Raw genomic sequence first — 25,759 nt, forward strand, 5'->3', positions numbered from 1 at the left:
TATCTTGGTTTCATGTGGGGCTCTAGCAACAACGTAAACAACTTCTTTCTTTTTGTGGTTATTTACATTCTCCTAATTATTTACATTCCCTTAATCTTGTTCTTACTTTGTTTAAAGATTTCATTGATTTTTTCTCCTTGCAGTGTAAGTAGCTTTGTCTGAAAATCTGCTGCTAATCTCATCAGCATTTTTATATTTAATTCCTTGAAAGATGATATATTTTATCTGTTTTATTTTTCAAAATTGTGATTTAAATAGTTCCTTTAAAGATAAATCACATGTGTCCACATTCTAAGGGAAAGTACCAAATGAGATATGTTCATTTGTTATTTTATATCTGTATGTGAATGTATGCAGTTCTACTTTTAAATTTATCAGCAATACTTGTAATTTCACCTTGAAGATAAATATTAGACAGCCATTGTATCTCCTTGTAGTTTTTTGACTGTACACTCCACAAAAAGACAATTTTTATGTGAAAAGAAATTGAATTTGACATTTTATATCACTAATTTAATGAATCCCAGAAGACATTTTGTTTTCCAGGTGAACACATTCACTCAGGCAGATGTGGATGCCCTGAAAATAGTCTATCTCCCACCACAACAAGTACAAGAGTCTAGTGAAAGTGTGTTTACAATAGCTTTATTAGTGACAATGCGGCAAGGTGGTCCAGCTTACAACTTTGAACTCAGGTTTAGAGTGCATTCATATTCAGCTATGCAACTGATATTCAGGCAGAAGAGTCCTCATCTACAGCTGAAATCTGTGAGTAATATTTGAAATTCAAGGGTATGCACGCAAGTGCCCTTTCATAGCCCATTGACTAATGTGCTTATTAGTCATGTATTAACAGATCCTTAATTTGTTACAAAAAATGTATTTCATTTACAATTTCTAGGTATAAAATGTTTCAGTGACATCTCTAATTCTCATGAGTAGTATGTTTTTAAGACATCATATTTTAATCCCTTCTGTCTTACTTACTTACTTACTTCTAGAAGCATGCTTCATTTAAAAAGTAGATTCTTTCTGTCTTCTGTAATGTTTCCTCTTCATAATTTTTAAAATAATTTTATCCAAAACATGTCAAACATGAAAAAAGTGAATGAAATATTAAAATCTTTTATTAAAGTAGGTGATCTTTATAATTTATGTCAACATTTTTATTTAATTTGACCGTCTTCATAGTGTTCAGTCCATCTGTATTGCAACTTCATTGATTTCTTCGCATAATGTAAGCCATCATAAATGCCCAAAATAACACACTCTTTATTATCGTCACTGTTGTGCTAATGACATTACATCTGTAATGGTTAAACAGATATTGGTGCAAGACATATCACAGCTGTAGAAAAAACAGTTATAAATTTAAAAATTCTTTTTAGTGGTTACTATACATTTTTCATTCAGATACATTATATTCAAAAATACTATTTTCAAATGTCATGTATCATGCTTGTTCTATAACTTTTGTTGCCAGTTCCAGTTGGAATACCTACTCAGATCAAAATTATATATTCATTATTTCAAGTATTGACTTCTTAGGTAATAGAACCCAGTACGTTGTCCTCGATGGTGAGTGTTCATTGGAGATGAGGGTACCATCTGGAGTGCCCCAGGGAAGTGCAGTAGTTCCACTGTTGTTTTCTATCTACATAAATGGTCTCTTGGATAGGGTGGATAGCAATGTGCAGCTGTTTGCTGATGATGCCATGGCGCACGGGAAGGTTTCATCGTTGAGTGACTGTAGGAGGATACAAGATGACTTGGACAGGATTTGTGATTGGTGTAAAGAATGGCAGCTAACTCTAGATATAGATAAATGTAAATTAATGCAGATGAATAGGAAAAAGAATCCTGTAATGTCTGAATACTCCATTAGTAGTGTAGCGCTTGACACAGTCACATCGATTAAATATTTAGGTGTAACATTGCAGAGCAATATGAAGTGGGGCAAGCATGTAATGGCAGTTGTGGGGAAGGTGGATAGTTGTCTTTGGTTCAGTGGTAGAATTTTGGAAAGATGTGGTTCATCTGTAAAGGAGACCGCTTATAAAACACTAAGAAGACCTATTATTGAGTACTGCTCGAGCGTTTGGGATCACTATCAGGTTGGATTGAGGGAGGACATAGAAGAGGCAGGCTGCTAGATTTGTTACTGGTAGGTTTGATCATCATGCGAGTCTTACGGAAATGCTTCAGAAACTCGGGTGGAAGTCTCTAGAGGAAAGGAGGCGTTCTTTTCATGAATTTCTACTGAAGAAATTTAGAGAACCAGCATTTGAGGCTGACTGCAGTACAATTTTACTGCCACCAACTTACATTTCACAGAAAGACCACAAAGAGAAGATAAGAGAGATTACGGCTCGTACAGAGGCATATAGGCAATTATTTTTCCCTCATTATGTTTGGGAGTGGAACAGGGAGAGATGATGCTAGTTGTGGTATGAGGTACCCTCCAACACGCACCGTATGGTGGATTGCAGAGTATGTATGTGGATGTAGATGTAGATGTAGTTTCCTCCTCTTCCCCCAACATAACTTCAACTTCACCATTCACTGCAATGATTCAGTGAGGCCAGAATACAAATTTGTACTGAAGAAATCATTTAATTTGTGGTTGTAATAGTGTACTATGTCCTAAGTAGCCAAAAAAAATGCTTTTTATATTATGTTTTACTAAAACTGCAGAAGCTCTACTGCTCTCTCACTCCTTTTTTACAGCAATTATTTTATCTCTTTCGTTCTCACATTTTACTCTCCATTGACTATTGTTTTTTTTACCCACATTCATACATTTTGTATTTGTATTTCTTTATTGGTCCTGTAAATTGTGTTTAGGTATATATTTTGCACAAACGATGTAGGACAAGTCAGGTTGGTACAGTATATACAACATCATACACATTGTTATTTTGAAAGGATAAATAATTAAAAATTATTCAGTACATGTTGAATATTCATGAAAAATTTAATATAATACAATAAAATGATTAAAATGATAGACTTATTAAGAATATTTGAGTAGTTACGCTACACTTTTCTGGTACACTGAAAACTCGGAAACAGAATATAAGCCGTGGTCAAGCAAGTACTCTTTCAGTTTCACTTTAAACTTTTGTAAATTTTGCATCTATTTCAAATAGGATGGCATGTGATTGTACAGTATTATGCCAGTATGACACACTCCTCTCTTACAAATGTTTGTACTTACTGTATTGACATGCAAGTAATGCTTCTGCCTAGTATCATGAGGGTGGTAATCACAGTTATATTTGAAGATATTTCCATCTTTTAAAATACTTCCTTTTGCGAAATTTAATATTTCATACACATATAAGCAAGGAAGAGGTAGTATACTGAGATTTTTAAATATTGGTCTACAGGAGGCTCTGTATTTAGCATGATTTATTATTCTAACAATCTTTTACTGTAGCCTAAATGTTTTGTTTGTACCTAAGGAGTTCCCCCAAAAGATAAGGCCATACATCAGCAGTGACTGAATACTGCTGTGGTACATTGTTATCACAGGCGCACAGCTTGTATTTTGTGCGAGTACTTTTACTGCATATGTAAGTGTGTTTAGCTTTTTATTTACATGGTTAAGATGTGTCTCCCATTTTAGGTTTTGCTTAATATGTATACCTAAAAATTTTGTGTTGCTCACAGATGAGACAGTTTTTCCATGAATTTTAAAAATTGGTCTTGCAGGATGTAGTTTCTATGAATTGTGGAAATTGACTGTCACTGTTTTTCCATTATTTATTATTAGCTTATTTGTTCTGAGCCATTGTGTCAAATTTTGTATTATACCTGTAGGTGTTTTTTGTAAGCTTTCCTCATCACGTGATTTGATTAGGATATTTGTGTCATCTGCAAAAAGTACTGTTGTCCCTTTAGTTATTTTTTCTGGCATATCATTAACATAAAGAATGAAAAGAATTGCCCAAGGACTGACCTTTGGGGAACTCCATATGTAATGTTTTGTGCATTACTGTAAAAATTACAATTTTTTCGTGCCTTTATGTTTTTGTATTTTATTTGAGTTGATGGTCATGAAGGTAGGAATGTATCCACTTGATTGTCAGGCCTCGTATTCCATAATTACCTAGCTTCTGCAACAGAGTATTATGATCAGTTACATCGAAGGCTTTACTAAGGTCAATAAATATGCCAGACACATGTTGTTTATTATCTACTGCAGTTATAATTTCATTTAAGAAGGTATAAATAGCTGACTGTGTTGGTCTGCCAGTTCTGAATCCGTGCTGTGTATTACTTATTATGTTTTCTTTATTTAGAAAGGCTGTCAGCCTTCTAAGAAATAGTTTTTCAAGAATTTTACCAAAGCCTGACAATACTGATACAGGTCTATAGTTTGCGGCTTCATGTTTGTCCCCTTTCTTGTACAGTGGTGCTACTTTTGCCATTTTCAGATTTTTCAGGAATATACCACTCACGAATGACGAATTGAAAATATCCGTTAATGGTTCTACAATAGATGTTACACTTGCTTTGATGATAATATGTGGTATTTCATCCATACATTAGCTTTCTCAAGTATTTAATATATTTGTTTTTATCATAACTTTGTGATGTGCACATATAATTCTATGCAGTGGTGGTTACTGTTGTATTTTATTTTTCCAGTTCTTTTTCAACTGCACTGCTCAAAGTAAGTATCTTACTCATAATTTTTCAAATGTCTGTTATGCTGCCTGCAGAGTACATGGTTATAACTACATAAAAGTTTCCCCCTTTTCAATACATTTCACAACATATCTGTATAGCTAGTTTCATCATATTTATCTCTTTCTTCTGGTGTATTAGGTCACTCTTAACAGTCTCATTTGTAGCATTTCCCTGTCATCATTATTTATTCTACTTCCACCAAGTCAGTGCTGATAAATGTTCAATGTATGTTGAGAAGTATTCACTGGTATTATATTATGAAAGTAAACATATCTTCAAACTGTGAACTTGAAGGTTAAAGCTAAAGCATGCATAGTAGACATTATATTTTTAAGGTAGTATAAAAGTAGGGAGAGAGAAAACGCTTGGGAAATACCCCACATTGTACAAAATTCAAATACTTAACACACTGACAGGTGGCATAAAGTATAAATTAGGTTAATGTTCCAGTCTTAATGTATTTGCAAACAGTGATAATTGTGCTTGTTGTGTCCCCTTTTTGTAATTGTTGTTTTGATCAATAATAATAGTTTATTTATGTATGCTTTTACCTCACATGAAAAATTTACATCCAGCATGGCATTCTTAGTGAGTAAACATTACAGTAAGCATTAATAATAATAATAATAATAATAATAATAATAATAATAATAATAGTAATACATCTACATACATATTCCAGAACCATCATACAGATCATGGTGGAGTGTACCACGTACCACTATGATTCATTTCTGTGCCTATTCAAGTCATAAACAGAGTGAGAGAGAAACAGGTGTCTATAAGTGCCTACATGAGCCCTAATTCCTCTCAGCTTATCGTCATGGTCCTCTGACAAAGCATATTTTGGTGGCAGTAGAATCGTTCTGCAGTCAGCCTCAAATGCCAGTTCTCTAAATTTCCACAATAATGCTTTAATAATGTCATCTTTCATCAAGGATTCCCATTCGAATTCACAAAGCATCCCCATAATACGTGCATGCTGATCAAAGCTACCAGTAGCAAATCTAGCAGCACACCAGGGAACTGCTTTTATGCCTTCCATTAATCTGACCTGGTAGAGATCCCAAACACTCAAGCAATATTCAAGATTGGATTGCACTAGTGTCCTATATGCCATCTTCTTTATAGATAAGCTACACTTCTCTAAAATGCTCATAATAACATGAAGTTGACCATTTGCCTTCCCTACTACCAACCTGATGTGCTCATCCCATTCCTTATAGTTACGCAACTTTGTGCCTAGATACTTAATTGGTGCAGTTGTATAAAGCAGCGCACCACCTATGCTACATTTAAAAATTACATGATTGTTTTTCCTACTCTTCTACTCTAACTTACATTTTTCTACAGTATTCTGCAGTATATGAGCCATACACAATAAGAAGGTCATTATGAAATTAATGCCTCACATTATTTTCATTGAAAGTAAACTGTAATAGCTACTACAGAAAACACTGCAACAAAATTAAATAGCGGAATACGTCAGCTACATATGGTCATTTTTCTACATACTCACCATCATTTTTATGCTATTTTCTCAAAGATGAACAATGGTCTGCGTGCCAAATTGTAATAACCTTTACCATATGAGGATAGCCACTTTCCTGCAGCATTGATGTCATCTAAGTCTAGAAAATGATGAAAACATATTCCACTTGTTATAAGCCAAAGATATAGAGTCTGAGAGTGCTAAATCAGGACTGTGTGTGGATATGGTAGGACTGTACAGCCAAATTTGACAAGAGTTTTGGTGTCACAATATTGTTAAGCAGCTGGTGTTATCATGTTGCAAGTGGAAGTTTGTCTTATTTCCTGACTTGGCCCTGGAAAATTCAAGCCTGTTTTTGGGCCTGGTGTTATCATGTTGCAGCGTGGAACTTCATGTTATTTCCTGACCTGGCCCTGGAATTCAGGCTTGCATCCTAAAGAGTTTCATGTTGACACATTCTGAACTGACAGTTACTTGATCCTACAAGACATTCAAGATAACGACACACTGCCTGCCTGAGAAGACTGTGTAGATTACTTTACCTGCAAGCACATGTGTCTTGAACATCTCCTTTATTGGAGAATTCCTGTGTCAGCAATCCATGGTTTGTCTTCTGGATTCCAACTTGCAGTGACTGACACCACATCTCATCTCTGGTGATGAGAATGTTCAGAAAATTGTCACCATCTGCCTCATATTGGTCTAGCAGACCATAAAAAAATTTCCATTGAGCGACATTTTGGTCTCATGTAAGCAACCTCTGCACCCATCTTGCACACATTTTGTTATAACCATGGCCTCATAAAACCTTGTCTGAGACATTACAGCCAACATTCAGCTGTGCACAGTGTTGTTCAATTCCTTGGACAAAATCCACTGATCATCATGAGTGAGTTGATCAAGACACTGTTCATGATGATAGCTGAGCAGAGTCGATCTCGATGTGACTTCTTGCAGTACCCTTTTCATCACTATTGAAGCACACAACCTAACATTGCTCATGTCAATTGTAGCATCTCTATCTATACTCGTTTAGCAACATCAAAATATTTTAGTTGGTCCAATTTGTTCAACAGTGAGGAATTCAAAGCCACATTTCTGTTTTGTACACAACTTGACATCAGACACCATTTAGGAATGCTCCCCTGATATAGTCCACTGCAGAACAATGAAACTATGGGAATATGATTCAAATAGCGGCATACGGAATAAACTGTCCCCACGAATATCTGCACATACATATATTTTGACAATTATCATGCACTTGCACACAATACAAGGTATAAGAACATGGCAGCTCTGATGAGCGGCCTCAATCCCAAAGATTAATGTTGTCTATGGTCTTTATGACCTATCGACCCCACACAGCCCCCCAGCCCCCTACCACCCCCTCTTCCAGTACGGAGTACCACATGTGAGTCTTGAGGGAAGACCATGTAGGCATTGATGCTGTTGGTGGTCATACGAGCTGGTAGATGTACCACCAGGACCTCCACCCCGACCGGGGCGGGGTGCAGAGGCAGAGTGATGGGAGGCAGGTCCACCTCAAAGTCATCGAACAAGCGAGGATGGACAATGCAGTGCCCAGCCTGAGAACAGGTGGGTTGAATGGCAGATGGCGGGGCATAGGTGTGGCTAGCCCGGATGCTAATCGAGCCGTCCGGCGAGATGAAGGCACGAATTGTCGGCGAGTGACACTCATGAGGGAGGGTGACACTATGCACAACACTGATGTTTAACTGGTCATTGGGTGGTGAGGCCATGGTGTCTGTGAGTTGAATAAGAACTTAGTCATTGATATTGATGATTGAAATGTTGTCCACGCAAGGTGGGGGTACATGGCAGAGCAGGGTGACTATGGGAGAGGGTGTCTCCTACTCAATGAGGTAGCAGCAAAACTCACACACTGGATGGAGAGTGACATGTCTGATAAACCCACAAAAGATGATGTGGAGGCATCAGGTGAACAAAATGGTGTGGTGGCCTGAGGAGAAACATTGTCAGACTCCACAGCGGGAGGGAGACTGTTGGGAGAGTCGTTAGGAGAATCAGACTGCCCCAGCAGAGGGATGTCAGGGTTCATGAATGCTGGCTTAAGTCAGTGTAACAAAACAGTTTGTGGACTATCATTGATTATGATGTCAAAAGTTACTAGAATAAAATTTTCACTCTACAGCAGAGTGTGCGCTGATATGAAACTTTCTGGCAGATTAAAACTGTGTGCTGGACCGAGACTTGAACTCATGACCTTTGCCTTTCACGGGCAAGTTCTCTACCAACTGAGCTACCCAAGCATGACTCACGCCCCATCATCACAGTTTTAATTTCGCCAGTACCTCGTCTCCTACCTTCCAAACTTCACAGAAGCTCTCCTGTGAACCTTACAGAACTAGTACTCCTGAAAAATGGATATTGCGGATACATGGCTTAGCCACAGCCTGGGGGGTGCTTCTAGAATGAAATTTTCACTCTACAGTGGAGTGTGCACTGATACGAAACTTCCTGGCAGATTAAAACTGTGTGCTGGACCGAGACTCGAACACAGGACCTTTGCCTTTCACGAGCAAGTGCTCTACCAACTGAGCTACCCAAGCACGACTCACGCTCTGTCCTCACAGTTTTACTTCCACCAGTACCTCATCTCCTACCTTCCAAACTTCACAGAAGCTCGCCTGCGAACCATACAGAACTAGCACTCCTGACAGGATAAGGTCCCGAGTTCAAGTCTTGGTTTTGGTCTGCAAGGAAGTTTCATGTCGAAAGTTGTATCGCCCCACCAGAGGACTTCAAAGGGGCCGAGATAAAGTGGTTGCAGAGGTTGTTGGACCGAATCACCTCTCAGCATTACATGGAAGCCAGTGTTGAGAGCAGGTGGCCTGTAAGTGTCCGGCGGAGAGTGGCTGATAGGTGAGTGCAGTTGTGCATGTTTGAAGTGGATGTGCATGCAACTTCTGAAATCCCTGGAGGGGGGGGAGTCTTTAGGTATCTGAGGCTGAATGAGTTCCTCTGGTAGGAAAGGGTTCTCCCCATAAATGAATTCTGAGATAGTTTTCTGTAAGTCGGGCTTGAAAGTTGAACAGTACCCATGGAAGTGCTTCGGACCAGTGGCAGTCGTGGCACCTGAGTGCCGTTTTTAGAGTGGGGTGTCACCGTTCCACTAACCCATTGTTTTGCGAGTGGTAGGCTGTGGTGTGAATTTTCTTTGTGCCACAGACGTTAATAAAATGGTGAACAGGGAATATTCCAACTGCTGTCCCTGGTCGGTGGTGATGGTGGTCGGACAACCAAACCTAGCAATCCACGAGGAGATAAAACACTTGGCCATGGTTTTGGCAGTGATGTTAGGTAAGGAGACTGCCTCTACCCAGTGGGTGTGGTGGACGAGTGTTACAGCATGAGCTGAAGAAGTCTTTAATGCATTGAAAGCCTCCAGCATAGGTGCAGTCCAGCGAACGGGTTTGAGTCCTGAAGTCTGTTTACCCAACAGTGAATCTGTCAGTAGGGCCTGCACAGTGGCTTTTAAGTAGCTGGGGACAGCAGTGAAGTGATGGTGTGCATGCGAGATTTGGGAGGCTGTATTCTGTTTGTGGAAACCAAGAAAGAGATGGAAGGCTGACGCAACTGTAATTTTGCTTAGTTGACCTCGATGCCATTGGAGTTCAAGGTCTGGAGGGCCATGGATAAATGATTTTCATGTTCCTCTGCTAACTTGCTGAAAATGAGTATGTCGTCCAGGTATGCAAAGCAAAACTCGAATTGTTGTAAGAGGGAGTCAATGAAATGCTACCACATTTGCACCACGTTTTTTAGACCGAATGGTATGAAGTTGTATTGGAGCAAACCAAAAGGCATGATAATAGCTGTATGTCATCCGGCGCTACGGGAATCTGGTGGTAGGCGTGTTTATAGTCAATAACACTGAAGGTTGTAGCCCCAAATAACATAAGAGTGAAATCATTTATGTTAGGCAAAGGGTAATAGTCCATGACAGGATGAGCATTTAAACATCTGTAGTCACTGCACATTCAGAAAGAACCATCATGTTTGAGGACGAGGTGGATCGGTGAAGACCAGTTGCTGTCTGATGGTTGCAGGATACCTGCCTCCAAAAGTTCGTTAATTTGCTGCCAGGCTGTGCTCAACTTAATAGGGTTGAGGTGTCTAACCTTGTGCGTAATAGGAGGACCAGCAATGGTAACTATCTTGTGTGTCATTCCGTCAGTGATGGAAGAAACAGAGAACTGCACATGAGATTGATCAGTGTCCTGACGTGAAGTTTTTGGATGGGTAGGGTGCAAAGAGGTGTAGCCATTAATGGGAGTGGGAAAAGGCAGCACATGTCTAGTACGTGAGTGTGGCATGCGATTGTTTGGAGAGGGCAGCCGTGTGCACAGTGTGGAGTGGGTCGGAATGCATGGTGACTGTCTGCTGTCAACCTTGCACTTGGTATCTGGTGCGGAGGAGAGCGGCATTGGCGTCGCATATGTCTGGCGCGCGAGAGAGTGGGAATGTTTATCAACCCGCAGGGTGGCTGTCTGCATGGTGTGTGTGGTTATATTGCACACACAACTGTTATTAGAAGCACTATCTGACACATATGGCAGTGAATGTGGCGAGCAGGTTGAGGATGCGGAGTCTACCAGATGCAAATCATCTCACACAATAAATGTATTTGAACTAACCTGATGAGTGTCCGAGCTGGTGTCTGCTGGAGAAACACGATTAGGTGGCAGGATTGTGGACTGCAGTTTCAGCAGCGAGGTACAAGCTGCGACAAGCTCATTGTAAATGTGTGCTATTCATTGTTTCAGCTTGTTGTTTTCCCGGCAGTTTTGTGCCGCCAAGTCATATTCTGGCAGTAGGTTTGCATGTCACAATAGAAACAGGACGTGGAACATAGGTGCAGGAGCACAGTATCTGAGTGTTAGTGGGATGGTGTGGCACTGAGCCCTGAACTACGTTCAGAGAGGGTTTGTAATGGGACAAAAGATCCTTACTGAGAATTGGTTCATCAATGTCAGCAATGTAGAAAGTACACGGAAAACACAGAGGAGATAGGTGCACCATAACTTTGACAGAGGCTGAAGTTTGTAATGTTGATGCGTTGACAACTTGTAGAAGTGACTTTGTCAGTGAAGAGATGGGGAAAGCCATCGATGTAGATATGATAGATACATCAGCACCAGTGTTGACTAGGAAAACTAGCCATGATGAAATGTCAGTCACGTACAAATGACTGTTCAGCTGGGCAGATGAGTGGATAGTGTGCAATGTATGAGGACATCTGTGAGGTTCCCTGCAGGACTCAGCGTCTTGTAGGTCCTGTGGTTGGCGTTTGGGTGCTGGCAAGGTAATCAGCACTTCTTGGTATTTTCGCCGAAAATATTGTGTTACCAGCAGTACAGATGAGTGGGTGTAGTGGTGGTAGTGACTGCAGCAGCAGAGGAGGCTTGTCCTCATTGATTTGTTCTAGCATGTATACCGGCACGTATGGTATGGAGTGCTCATACAGTCCAGAGAACAAGCAGATACTGCCAGGCGATGTAGAAACCGTGGAGGAGGAGCAAACCCTGCCTCTGCCAGCAGACATCTGGTAAGCAGTAGCAGTTGTGCCAACTAGCAGTGAGTGGTGAGCTAGTTGGTGTTGTTGTAGCAATGAATACAGTTGGTGTGTGATGCGGAGACAATTGATGCGAAGGAGTGTGGTAGCAGGTGGATCTGTAGGTTGGTAAGAAATTTGGCAGACCACACTGCCCACAGAATGATGTACAGCATGATATGCTCACTCATAAGTAACCAAAGGTGGTGCAAGAGTTGTGAGGGAGTTCAGCCTCTCAGGTGTTCCTTGTGCAAGATCATGATAATTAATTCTTGTGGTGAGCAGGCGAGTCATTCCATGATCATTTTCTTCGTGAACTCATACTTCGGTGGAGGTGGTGGCGAGAGGAATAGATCACAAATTAAGTCCAAGTGATCACGGAGATGCATGACGAGACACGTGATGCAAATCAAAAAGATGCTCGACAAGTGCAAACCATGATACAGGGTTGTCTTTGTGTAAAGGTGGCAGCTTCAGCAGATGACCTGGAAGAGGGGATGAAGGCAGCTTCAGTGTCCCCTGGAAAACTGGCTGGTCCTTGGCAGGAGAGGCTGCACAGCAGGCCAGCACAATAGTCATTGGCGTGTTCCTGGCAAGAATGTCTGTGGCAACGGCAGGTTGCATTGTCTTTGATGTGCCACTAAAACACGACGCAGTTGGCACGGTTGGCACCGTGGGAACGAGCAGTTGCACGATACATGTAGGGCTCCCGTAAACTGGACCATGGGTTACAGGTATTGATTTGATATTGACTGTCTCGGAAATAACACAGAAGGCCAGCATGGCAGACACAGGCGGAGCTGCGGGAGAGGCGAGTTGAGTGGCTGAGCGGTCAGAACTGGGGCTCCCTGTGAGTGGGGCAACTCGCAGAAGATCACTGCAGTGTGGTAAAATGCCCCTGGAAGGCGAAATGCCAAAATATGTACTCAAACCTATGTGGTAGAAAAGTTGAGTAAGAGGTCTGGGGTGTGAGCAAGGAGAATGTTGGCACAAAAATGTCCATTGTTAGTCGCCAAACAACAGCTTAAGATTGATAATTGCCGGATGTGTCTTGCGCAAATGGCAGCATTGAACATGGCATGACACTAACTGATGTTGCAGCCTGTTGAGAGTCAAAGTACGTGTGCGAATGTAGATCGCTTTGAACATTATAGGATCGATTGATAGGTACACAGTTCTGAATATTATCCACTTCACACTTCACATGTTGGCGAGCACAGTCCAGCAACACGAAACCTGAGTCCATTGTTTGAGTTAACAGTGTAGCACTCGACCAGTGTAGAACAACAAAGTTTCAGTTTAACGTGGTTGGAGATTGCGAATCACTATGGAGTAATGAAGAGCCGGCCAATGCTGAAGGATTGAAGAGGCCCGGCAGTCATAGTTGGGCTTCCAAGTCTTCGAACAAAGCACTGCGTGAGATGGCCATGGCGGCGTGCACATAATCTGTTGATTTACAACATCCGGTGTGGAAGTCGTAGAAACTTTGGGGTCACCAGTATGGGAACAGGATACGAATAGTGGTATATGGAATAAACTGTCCCCACTAATATCTGCACATACATATGTTTTGACAATATCTGAATATTATTTCTCTGATGCCTCTGAAGATTGTAGTATGTCATCTGATAACATAAAACAAAATGTGCACACAGTACAAGGGATAAGAACAGACTGAATTAACAAGGCAGCTCTAATGAGCAACCTCAGTCCCAAAGAGTAATGTTGTCTATGGTCAATATGACCTATCGGCACCACAAATTTAATAGAACATTAGTGGGAAGATTAAAAAATTCAGACACACCAGCATAATCTAGCTTGGGTGCTCAAGAAAAAGGAAATCATTAATTTCAGAGTAACCCTCATAACAAGGTTAACAAAAATGGAATGAGTACTACTGCAAGCAAGAACAAATTGGTAAGTTTCTGCTCCATAAGACCAAAACAATATTTGAGTGTAATTCAGAGAAATATCTAAGAGTGACCTCGAATAGTATACAGTGTTGAGATCTTCATATGAGATATGCAGTGTACAAGGCAAATGAGGTCTTCCAAGTAATGATACTTTTGAAGAACTTCTCAAGGCAGATAAAGCAAGAGGCATACTGCTAAATGTAGCTGTATTATGTGGGACCCACAAAACCCATATCCAAATTTTTTACCCTGAAGATGTAGAAGAGCAACAAGAGGTACCCAAAGTAATTTTAAGCACTGTTTTGTGTAACTGCCATGATACAAGACTTGAAATAGAACTCATTAGAAACTCCAAGCAGTATTTGTAGATTAGGGAAGATGTATAGGGCTCTTTCAGGTTGCAGTCAATGAGCTAATACTAAAAACTTGTGAACTGTGCAGGAAAGGATAAGAAACCATGGAATTCATTATAAGTCAGTGGACAGATTCTCCTTAATTGGTAAATGAAGAATTTTTAAGCATGTTCTGTGTATTGTAATATGTTATGCAAGGTGTTTTTATATATCTTCCATGTTCCATGCAATAATGCTGAAATGTTTACTCTGTGTCAGTCAGTTGTTTTCTTATCCAAGCATGCTGCAGTGCTGTGCATAATTCAATGATATATTAAAGTGTTTTCCTTTATATATCACAAAATAGTTAATTATCTTTAAAAGAAGAATTTATCATGAGGTTATGGGCCCAGAATGAATCTATAAGCTTGCCCAGATAAATTGGATATGTAACTATTCATCTGTTATTTTTAAATGAGAGCACCAACAGTTCAGTGATGCACTGCATATCAGTAAATAGTCAGAAGTGGCATCAATTGGCAAATTAGTTATACAAAAATTAAAGTCATGAAACTTTGTTAATCGTCAAAGTACAGTCAGAAAAGTCAACTACATGTATTAACTTCACAGACAGTAGAGTTTTTATCTGTTACCAACAGATTCTATTAAGTCACAATTGGAAGTTTTGTCAGAGGATCATCACGGAAATGTTAACTACATTTCTTGGCAATTTAAACTTGATTTCACATTAAAGTCAATGAAATTGTATTCAGTAGCAACCAGCCAGGAAATTAAACCAACGGGAGGAGAAACTGATCAACATGTAAAAGCTTGGATTGAGAAAGATCTTGAGGCACAAATTTTTATAGGTTTAAATGTCAGTAGCGACATAGGCAGGAAAATGGGAAATTGCAAGTCTGCTAGTCAAATGCTTAAAAAATTAGAAATGTATATGACAAGAAATTGTATTTGACAAAGGTTTGCAGAGAAATTTCTTCATTTACAAATACGATACAAGTAACTCTGCTATTCAAAACTGCATGCATATTCAAGAATATGCAGAAGATTTAACACCAGAAGGCAAAGCCATGAAAGAGATCTGGATTATGTTGCAAATTCTTGGGATGTTACCACTGAAACTTCACCACTTCTGTACTGTGTGCGATAATGTAGCAGTAGCTGACAAAAATCTTAACACATTGTTTGAACGTTTGTGTCTGGAGGGAGATAGGTTAAATGAGACAGAACCATTAAGCATGTTGCACACTGTTGCTTTTATCTCAAAACAAAGTAAACCATTTGTCAAAGCAGGTCAGCAGGAAATGTCTACAGTTCAATGTTTAAAATGCAGCAAAAATGGGCATGTAAAGAAACACTGCAGAAATAGACCATGTGCCAAATATTTAGTATACTATAGAGAGAATTATTCATGTAACAACTGCAAACAAGAGGGTTATTTTGCCAGGGAATGTCCAAGTCCAAAGTTATACAGGAACAAGACAAGCAATAAACTTGACAGTAAAGAATTAAAAGGTTACATACATAAAGCACTGGTCACTGTTGGATTATCTATTGCCAATATAAATGAAATAAATTTGCAATCAGGTCATGAGAACATTTGGTACCAAGACTGTGGTGCCACGTAACATATGACATTTAGAATGGACTGATCGATAAATTATGTAACATTAAATCACTGTACAAAAGTTTTAATTGGTGATGCAACCAGATTAGAAGGAATTGGAGTGGGAGATGTTGAGTTAAAGGCTTCTGATGGAGAACATTGGTATGAAGTATTTCTGCAGAATGTACGTACAGAACATAAACTTTAATTTACTTTCTGTTTCTCAAGTCTTAGACAAAGGCTATGTTCAGACTGCAAATGCAGATCTCTCAGTTTTCAAAACTGTTGACAATCTGGAAACTGTAGCAATAGGTTGACTTGAACAATAGCTGTACAAGATGTTGTTTCATACAAAAGAATTTAACAAATGTATGACAGCAGTCTCAATTAATATGTGGCATGAAAAGTTAGCACATCAAAATGTCCCATGGCAAGCAACATCACAAGTCTCATCTGACAAATACGAAAGTTGCTGAAAATACTTTGGATGTAATTCATGTTGACTTGTGTGAAATGAATCTCATGTCATTAGGAGGAGCAAGATATTTCTTGTTGTCTAAAGATGATTTTTCTCATTTCTGAATTGTTTATTTTCTCAAGACAAAAGATGAAGCTGTTTCCAAATTTGAGACTTTCATGAAAATAGTAGAAAATAAGTTTGGGAAGAAAGAAAAATGTTTAAAGTCAGACAAAAGGACCAAAATCAAGAATGAACTCACTAAAAGGTTGCTAGATGAACTTGGTGTTTTTCACATCACGACAAACACATACACACCTCCGCAAAATGGCAGAATTGAAAGAGAAATGTGCACAGTTGTCGAATCAGCACAATTGGCAATACACACACAAAACCTGAATGAGAATCTTTGTGCTGAAGCAATAAATTATGCCATCTTTATGCTAAATCAAACTGGTAGAAGTTCAGTAAAAGGAAGAAGTCCTGCTGAAATGTGGTTTGGAAAAAAATTGATTTTGATAAGTTGAGAAATTTTGGATGTGACTGTTATGTTCTGACTGAAGATCACAAACAATGAAAAACTGAAAAGAAATCAAAGAAAGGAACCTTTGTCAGGTATGATTTGGATTCACCCTGCTCCAGAATCTATCTACCTGATGGAAAGAACATAGTTACCTCTGATAATGTCATATTTGATGAAAGAATACAAGGTAGATAAGGAGCTAGTGTAATTAAATCTTTCACAGGTGGAAAGAATGAATTAATATATCCAGAAGAAACACAGATATCTGATTATTGTTTCTCTGATGTCTCTGAAGATTGTAGTATGTCATCTTATAACACAAAACAAAATGAAGTCTCACCACCAAAATGATATGACCGACAAAACCTTAGGCATCCTATGTGACTGTAGGCTTTCCCGGCATAAACTACTGATGAAGGTTTCTTGGGTCTCCAGCCGGGTGATAGTGTTGATATGACGTTTCAGGAAGTGTCATAAGGTAATCTTCTGGCGAAGTCAGAAGATGGGTAGTATGACACTTCCCGAAACGTCATATCAATGCTGTCATCCAGCTGGAGCCCCCAGAAACCTTTATCCTTAGTCATCCTGTTAGATTTACAGATTACGCAATGGATCACATGCAACACAATAATAATGCAAACTTTGGCATTATTGGTGAAGTTGAAAACGTTTCTGTTTCAAATGCCTTGAAAAATAAGAACTGGTGTAAAGCAATGTCTGAAGAATACAAATCGCAGATAAAATTAAAAACTTGGCATCTTGTAGAACTTCCAAAGAATGCAAAACCTTTAACCTGTTGCTTTGTATTGCATAAAAAGCAAGATGAGCATTATAAAGTCAGATTAGTTGCAAGAGGTTTTGAGCAAGAAGAAGGACTGGATTATTCAGAAACTTTTAGTCCTGTAGCACAATATGACTATTGCTTAGTATTGTGGCTAAAAATAAAATGACAATAACAACATTTGATGTGAAGACAGCATTTCTATACAGTGATATGCAAGAGTAAATCTACATGAATCAACCTGATGGATTCAAGAATGGTACAAATAGAGTTTGTAAGCTCAAGAAGAGTTTATATGGCCTAAAACAAACTCCAAAGAACTGGAATGAGAAATTCTCAAATTATCTGATGACATTAGGATTTGAAAACACAATGATCCTTGTATCTATTACAATGAAGACTGAAGCAGCATTATAGCATTGTTTGTTGATGATGGACTAGTTATTGCAAGGATGAAAGACAACATCACTGAAGTTTTGAACAAACTTTATCAGATATTTGAAATAAAATTTGATTGGAACATCTGAAATCAAATGACATATCTTGGAATGGAAATTAAAATAAGTTCACAAGGAATCTTTTTACATCAATCTACATATACAAAGAAAATCTTAAGGCAATTTAAGCTTGATGATTTAAATTCAGTTGCCACACCTATGGAGCATGTAATGATGACAGATGAAGTAAATTTTGTCAACAATGAACCATTGGAAAGGACTGAACCTTATAGAGAAGCTATAGGCTGTCTACTGTATCTTGCAACAATATCACATCTGATATTAGTTTTGTTGTTGATTACTTAAGCAGATTCAGTAATAAACCAATGTTTAGTCACTAGAAAATGCTAAAATGAATTTTTCAGTGCCTAAAAGGAACTATGAAGTATGGCATATTATTTGGTGGAGGCTCAACATTGCTTCCTTATACAGATTCTGATTATGATGGTGACATTGCAAACAGATGCTCCACCAGCAGAGTTCTTATTATGTGAGGAGGGCTCATTGTCTGGTATGCTCGAAAACTGCATCTTGTGGCAACTTCAACTGCTGAAGCAGAATGCCGATCTGCTGTCTCCTCAATCAATGTTATATGTTGGATATGACACCTCACACAAGAAGTTAGAATTTCAGGTTTGAATAAACCAACAGAACTCATTGTTGATAATCAAGCTGCAATACATAAGTTGAAGAATACTTATGAAGGAAAAATAACAAGAGGTAAGAAACACATTGAAATTTAATGAAAGTTTATTCACAACACATGGGGACGACCATCAAACTGAAAAATGTGGACAGTTCAAGTCAACTTGCTAATATGCTCACTAAGCCACAGACTGTAAAAGTGTTTCAAGAATTAAGAAGAAAAATAATTAAGGAGGAGTGTTAAGCATTAATTATTTTCTGTGTCTTGTAATATGTAGTGCAAGGTGTTTTTATATATGTTCCATGTTCCATGCAATAATGCTGAAATAGTTACTCTGTGTCACTCAGTTGTTTTCTTATCCAAGCATGCTACAGTGCTATACATAAGTGAATGATATATTAAAGTGTTCTCCTTTATATACCACAAAATATTTACTTATCTTTAAAACAATAATTTATGAAGAAGAGTAATAGGACACTTGAAAAAGAAATGTACTAAATCTGTGTCTTGAAACAATAAAAAATGTCAAAAGATGGCTGAACCTATTGCCTACCTTTGTAGTCGAATAATTAGTGTTTCTACATATTAATATATAGGAACTGGTTTTCATTCCTGAGATGGAAAAATCTGCAAGGTAACCCACTCACCATCATAAGGCCAAATGAGGAGCTGCTTGAATTAACATGTAGCAACATTGATATGCAAGCAGTCAAAATGACATCAAATCAAAATGACTCCACAAGGCTGGGAGCCGCATGACACATTTTTATTTACTAACTCAATTATTTAAATTAATTTTAGGCATTAAATGTAAACATAATCTATACAATGGAAAGAGTAAACCTCTTATGCAATTTGGTGTATTAGCAATTTTTGATACTGTGTGAATTATAAGCATAGAATGTGTTTTTTCTCCCAGCTTATAGGATTATGTCCATCAACACTGGAGCAGAGCATTGGGAAAAGTCAAAAAATTGATACATGAATTTCAGATTCATTTTATTCTCCTGCTTTTTTTATCTCATTGATATAGAGTTCATCAGATACAAACTGAAAAACAAAATATCAAGTTTATGACTGGGTACAAACATGAGGAAGAAGCCTGATAATTTCAGTGCCTTTTATGAATGAAAATTGTGAAATGGAAAGAATTAGATGCAATAGTGGTACCTCAGAATGTTTCATCACCTAAAAACTTTAACTAGAAAGATTTGTATTCTATTGCCACTTATTTGATCTTGTCTTCCAACCAGAATCATGCTCAACTGGATAATTCATGTAGTTCTAAGGAATCTATATACATTGAGTAACAGGTTATTTTGCTGCACTTCCCTAGGCAACCTCCTCACACACAGGAACCAAGTGTTACACAGTACTGAAGTTAGAATCCACTGAGAATGATGTTAATAATCAAGCTTTAAATCATACATTAAATTTTTAGTAAGACCTCTTCTTGTTGTTGTGGTCTTCAGTCCTGAGACTGGTTTGATGCAGCTCTCCATGCTACTCTATCTTGTGCAAGTTTCTTCATCTCCCAGTACCTACTGCAACCTACATCCTTCTGAATCTGCTTAGTGTAATCATCTCTTGGACTCCCTCTATGATTTTTACCCTCCACTCTGCCCTCCAATACTAAATTGGTGATCCCTTGATGCCTCAGAACATGTCCTACAAACCGATCCCTTCTTCTAGTTAAGTTGTACCACAAACTTCTCTTCTCCCCAATCCTATTCAATACTTCCTCATTAGTTATGTGATCTACCCATCTAATCTTCAGCATCCTTCTGTAGCACCACATTTCTAAAGCTTCTATTCTCTTCTTGTCCAAACTATTTATCGTCCATGTTTCGCTTCCATACATGGCTACACGCCATACAAATACTTTCTGAAATGACTTCCTGACACTTAAATCTATACTCGATGTTAACAAATTTCTCTTCTTCAGAAACGCTTTCCTTGCCATTGCCAGTCTACATTTTATATCCTCTCTACTTTGACCATCATCAGTTATTTTTCTCCCCAAATAGCAAAACTCCTTTACTAATTTAAGTGTCTCATTTCCTAATCTAATTCTCTCAGCATCAACCAACTTAATTCAACTACATTCCATTATCCTCGTTTTGCTTTTGTTGATGTTCGTCTTATATCCTCCTTTCAAGAAACTATCCATTCCGTTCAACTGCTCTTCCAAGTCCTTTGCTGTCTCTGACAGAATTATGATGTCATCGGCGAACCTCAAAGTTTTTATTTCTTCTCCATGGATTTTAATACCTACTCCAAATTTTTCTTTTGTTTTCTTCACTGCTTGCTCAATATACAGATTGAATAACATCGGGGAGAGGCTACAACCCTGTCTCACTCCCTTCCCAACCACTGCCTCCCTTTCATGTCCCTCGACTCTAATAACTGCCATCTGGTTTCTATACAAATTGTAAATAGCCTTTCGCTCCCTGTATTTTACCCCTGCCACCTTCAGAATTTGAAAGAGAGTATTCCAGTCAACATTGTCAAAAGCTTTCTCTAAGTCTACAAATGCTAGAAACGTAGGTTTGCCCTTCCTTAATCTAGCTTCTAAGATAAGTTGTAGGGTCAGTATTGCCTCACGTCTTCCAACATTTCTACGGAATCCAAACTGATCTTTCCCGAGGTCGGCTTCTACTAGTTTCTCCATTCATCTGTAAAGAATTCGCTTTAGTATTTTGCAGCTGTGACTTATTAAACTGATAGTTCAGTAATTTTCACATCTGTCAACACCTGCTTTCTTTGGGATTGGAATTATTATATTCTTCTTGAAGTCTGAGGGTATCTCGCCTGTCTCATACATCTTGCTCACCAGATGGTAGAGTTTTGTCAGGACTGGCTCTCCCAAGGCTGTCAGTAGTTCCAATGGAATGTTGTCTACTCCGGGGGCCTTGATTCAACTTAGGTCTTTCAGTGCTCTGTCAAACTCTTCACTCAGTATCGTATCTCCCATTTCATCTTCATCTACATCCTCTTTCATTTCCATAATATTGTCCTCAAGTACATCACCCTTGTATAGACCCTCTAAATACTCCTTCCACCTTTCTGCTTTCCCTTCTTTGCTTAGAACTGGGTTTCCATCTGAGCTCTTGATGTTCATACAAGTGGTTCTCTTATCTCCAAAGGTCTCTTTAATTTTCCTGTAGGCAGTATCTATCTTACCCCTAGTGAGATAAACCTCTACATCCTTACATTTGTCCTCTAGCCATGCCTGCTTAGCCATTTTGCACTTCCTGTCGATCTCATTTTTGAGGTGTCTGTATTCCTTTTTGCCTGCTTCATTTACTGCATTTTTATATTTTCTCCTTTCATCAATTAAATTCAATATTTCTTCTGTTACCCAAGGATTTCTACTAGCCCTCGTCTTTTTACCTACTTGATCCTCTGCTGCCTTCGCTACTTCATCCCTCAAAGCTACCCATTCTTCTTCTTCCCCCATTCCTGTCAATTGCTCCCTTATGCTCTCCCTGAAACTGAGTACAACCTCTGGTTCTTTTAGTTTATCCAGGTCCCATCTCCTTAAATTCCCACCTTTTTGCAGTTTCTTCAGTTTTAATTTACAGGTCATAACCAATAGATTGTGGTCAGAGTCCACATCTGCCCCTGGAAATGTCTTACAATTTTAAACCTGGTTCCTAAATCTCTGTCTTACCATTATATAATCTGTCTGAAAACTGTCAGTATCTCCAGGCTTCTTCCATGTATACAGCCTTCTTTTATGATTCTTGAACCAAGTGTTAGCTAGTATTAAGTTGTGCTCTGTGCAAAACTCTACCAGGTGGCTTCCTCTTTCATTTCTTTGCCTCAGTCCATATTCACCTACTATGTTTCCTTCTCTCCCTTTTCCTACTACCGAATTCCAGTCACCCATGACTATTAAATTTTTGTCACCCTTCACTATCTGAATAATTTCTTTTATTTCATCATACATTTCTTCAATTTCTTTGTCATCTGCAGAGCTAGTTGGCATATAAACTTGTACTACTGTAGTAGGTGTGGGCTTCGTATCTATCTTGGCCACAATAATGCGTTCACTATGCTGTTTGTAGTAGCTTACCGCATTCCTATTTTCCTATTCATTATTAAACCTACTCCTGCATTACCCCTATTTGATTTTGTGTTTATAACCCTGTGTTCACCTGACCAAAAGCCTTGTTCCTCCTGCCACAGAATTTCACTAATTCCTACTATATCTAACTTTAACCTATCCATTTCCCTTTTTAAATTTTCTAACTTACCTGCCCGATTAAGCGATCTGACATTCCACGCTCCGATCCGTAGAACGCCAGTTTTCTTTTTCCAGATAACGACATCCTGAGTAGTCCCCACCCAGAGATCCGAATGGGGGACTATTTTACCTCCGAAATATTTTACCCAAGAGGATGCCATCATCATTTAATCATATAGTAAAGCTGCACGCCCTCGGGAAAAATTATGGCCATAGTTTCCCCTTGCTTTCAGCCGTTCGCAGTACCAGCACAGCAAGGCCATTTCGGTTATTGTTACAAGGCCAGATCAGTCAATCATCCAGACTGTTGCCCCTGCAACTATTGAAAAGGCTGCAGCCGCTCTTTAAGAACTGCACATTTGTCTGGCCTCTCAACAGATACCCCTCTGCTGTGGTTGCACTTACAGACGGTTATCTGTATCGCTGAGGCACGCAAGCCTCCCCACCACCGGCAAGGTCCATGGTTCATGGGGGGGGGGGGGGGGGGGTAAGACCTCTTATTGTTACCATTTAACATTTGTTAGAGATGACTGAGGGGAGAGAGAGCCAGTACTTACCTTAAGGGGACATTGCATGTCCTATGCCGCCAATGTTAAATTATCGGATTTTGTGACCCATTATCTTCGAAACTTTTTAAGACACCAACTTACAATTTTCCATAATTGTTGAATGCACCTTTCTAGATACACTGAACTAGAATCATTACTAAAATTGTACTGCTGGGCATGTTATCTGGTTTTTTTTTACATACACTAAATTTTTTGACAGTACTTTGTAAATCAATGAACATAGAAACAATACAACTCAGGATATTTCAATTATTCTATTTCCATATGTGTTATGTGTTAAATCTCACACTTGGCATACTCTGAAAATTTCATGTCTCTACCATCAGTACGTTTTTAGAAAATGCGTCATTTATTGCAAAAAATGTAGTTCAGAGATATTGACGCTTAAAACTTTATTATTACAAATCCTTATACAGACTTACATTTCTGCGACTTTTGTACACTAAAATTGCCCTGTCACATAGCCTATGTCTTCTTCAGTGTCACAACAACAGCCCAGTTCTTGCTGCCTCCTTTTCTTTTTTGCTTCTTTTGTCATTTGCTGAGCAGCTAACTGTGATTGACATACACGAAGCTCATCCAGTTCCTGCAGTCCTTTAGCTGTGTTCTGTTCAAATCTTACCCCTAACTTCTCTAGAACTTTGAATCTTTCATATTTCCCACCATTAAAAGTTATTACAGCATCAGACATTGCTAACCTCACAGTCACAAGGCCAACAAATAAATTTTTAGGCGCACAGCACCACACAACATTATTGAAAGACTCATTCACATTCTGGGTCTTCCCATGTAAACACTTCTTTAGTAGCTCAGGATTTGCCAAATCTCTGTAAATAGGTTTTAATGTATAATAAATATACCAAATTGTTCAGTACATTATGGAGTAGAAAATAGAAAATGTCAAATTTCAATGAATTTCACGTACAATGTCCCCTTAATGAAGCTAACTTTCAATACTAAATCAAACAATGGAAACTCCATATTGGAATATCAATAATGCAAGGAAAGATAGATTGCTACTTACTGTAAAGATGACACATTAAGTTGCAGACAGGCACAACTAAGAGACAATTACACATTAGCTTTTGGCCACAGACTTCATCAAAAAAAAGGAAGAGAAACACACACACATTCATTCACAAAAGCAAGTATGCCCAACACACGTATGACCACCATCTCCACCAGCTCAGACCAGAATGCTAGTGTCACGTGGAACAGGAGCATGATCTGGAGATGGTGGGGATGGGGAAGGGATAGCAACGTATGGGTGAGGGGAGAGAAGAGTGCTGTCTAGCAGCATGTGCAGGGATTACACTGCCAACAGGTGCAGTGACAGGAGGCTGTGGAGCAGGAATCTGGAGATGGAGTTTGTGGGGCTGCCCCACAGTCTCCTGATGCTGCACATGTTGGCAGCCTAGTCCCTGCACAGACTGCCAGACAGCAGTCTTGTCTCTCCTCACCCATACATTGCTACGCCTTCCCCTTCCCCATCACCTCCAGATTGCTGCTCCTGTTTGATATCACAGTTACATTGTAGTCTGAGCTGTCAGAGATGGTAGTCACATATGTGTGGGGTGAGCTTGATGGTGTGAATAATTGTGTGTGTGATTCTCTTTTGTTTTCTGAGGAACACTGTGGCCAAAAGTTCACATGTAGATATCTTTTAATTGTGTCTGTCTGCAACTTAATGTGTCATCTTTATAGTGAGTAGCAATCTATCTTTTCCTTGCATTGTAAATTTCAATACCATCAACTGACATGTGAAAAGTATATGGATAAAAGAGGGACAGATCTGGGAAGATCGTGATTGAGAGGCTGGTCACTCCAGGTTGGAGGGGGGACTCAGCTGTTATCAGACATAGGGAAGAAAAAGGTGAAGAGAAAGATGTCAGAGAGAGAGAAGGAGCCAAATAATAAATGTTGAAATCACTGAACCAGTCCAGAGAAGATAGGAGAGAGTAAAAGTGAAGATGAATTGCAAAGAAGTTAAATGAGTAGTGGAAACAAATATCACAATTAAGAACTGAGAGCAAAGCAGAAAAGGAGATTTGGGGAGGGGGGCGGGGGGGGGGGGGGGGGGACAAGAAAAAGAGAGAAAGATACGGACAAAAAAGTAAAACAGAAGATAAATAAAGAAAAGACAAAAAGGAAAAAGAGGAAAATAGAGAAAGAGTAGAGTAATCTTTTTTTAAAAAAAAGAAGCTGCTGGCAAAAAACCATATCAATAAATGGGAGAGGGGATTAATTAATGGTAATTTAGTCCAGGAAGATTTGATGATATGTTGGTGAGCAGGTTCCTGTCAATGGAATTTAGGGGAACTATGGCTGATTAGGATGATCTAAATGGTCGACGTTGTGTAGCAAGCAGTCGTGTTACTTGTC

The 25,759-nt window shown here is 39.0% G+C and overlaps 1 protein-coding gene across 1 annotated transcript in view; it reads left to right on the forward strand.

The window, feature by feature from the left end:
* The window catches only part of LOC126333297 (extracellular matrix organizing protein FRAS1-like), a 393,058-nt gene that overhangs the window by 206,907 nt on the left and 160,392 nt on the right, over positions 1-25,759 (forward strand). Inside the window, exon 5 of the mRNA XM_049996769.1 lies at positions 547-768. Coding sequence (XP_049852726.1) covers positions 547-768 — 222 coding nt within the window. The remainder of the gene's footprint in view (positions 1-546; positions 769-25,759) is intronic.

The sequence above is a fragment of the Schistocerca gregaria genome, chromosome 1 (genome assembly GCF_023897955.1).
Source record: "Schistocerca gregaria isolate iqSchGreg1 chromosome 1, iqSchGreg1.2, whole genome shotgun sequence".
NCBI classification, from domain to species: domain Eukaryota; kingdom Metazoa; phylum Arthropoda; class Insecta; order Orthoptera; family Acrididae; genus Schistocerca; species Schistocerca gregaria.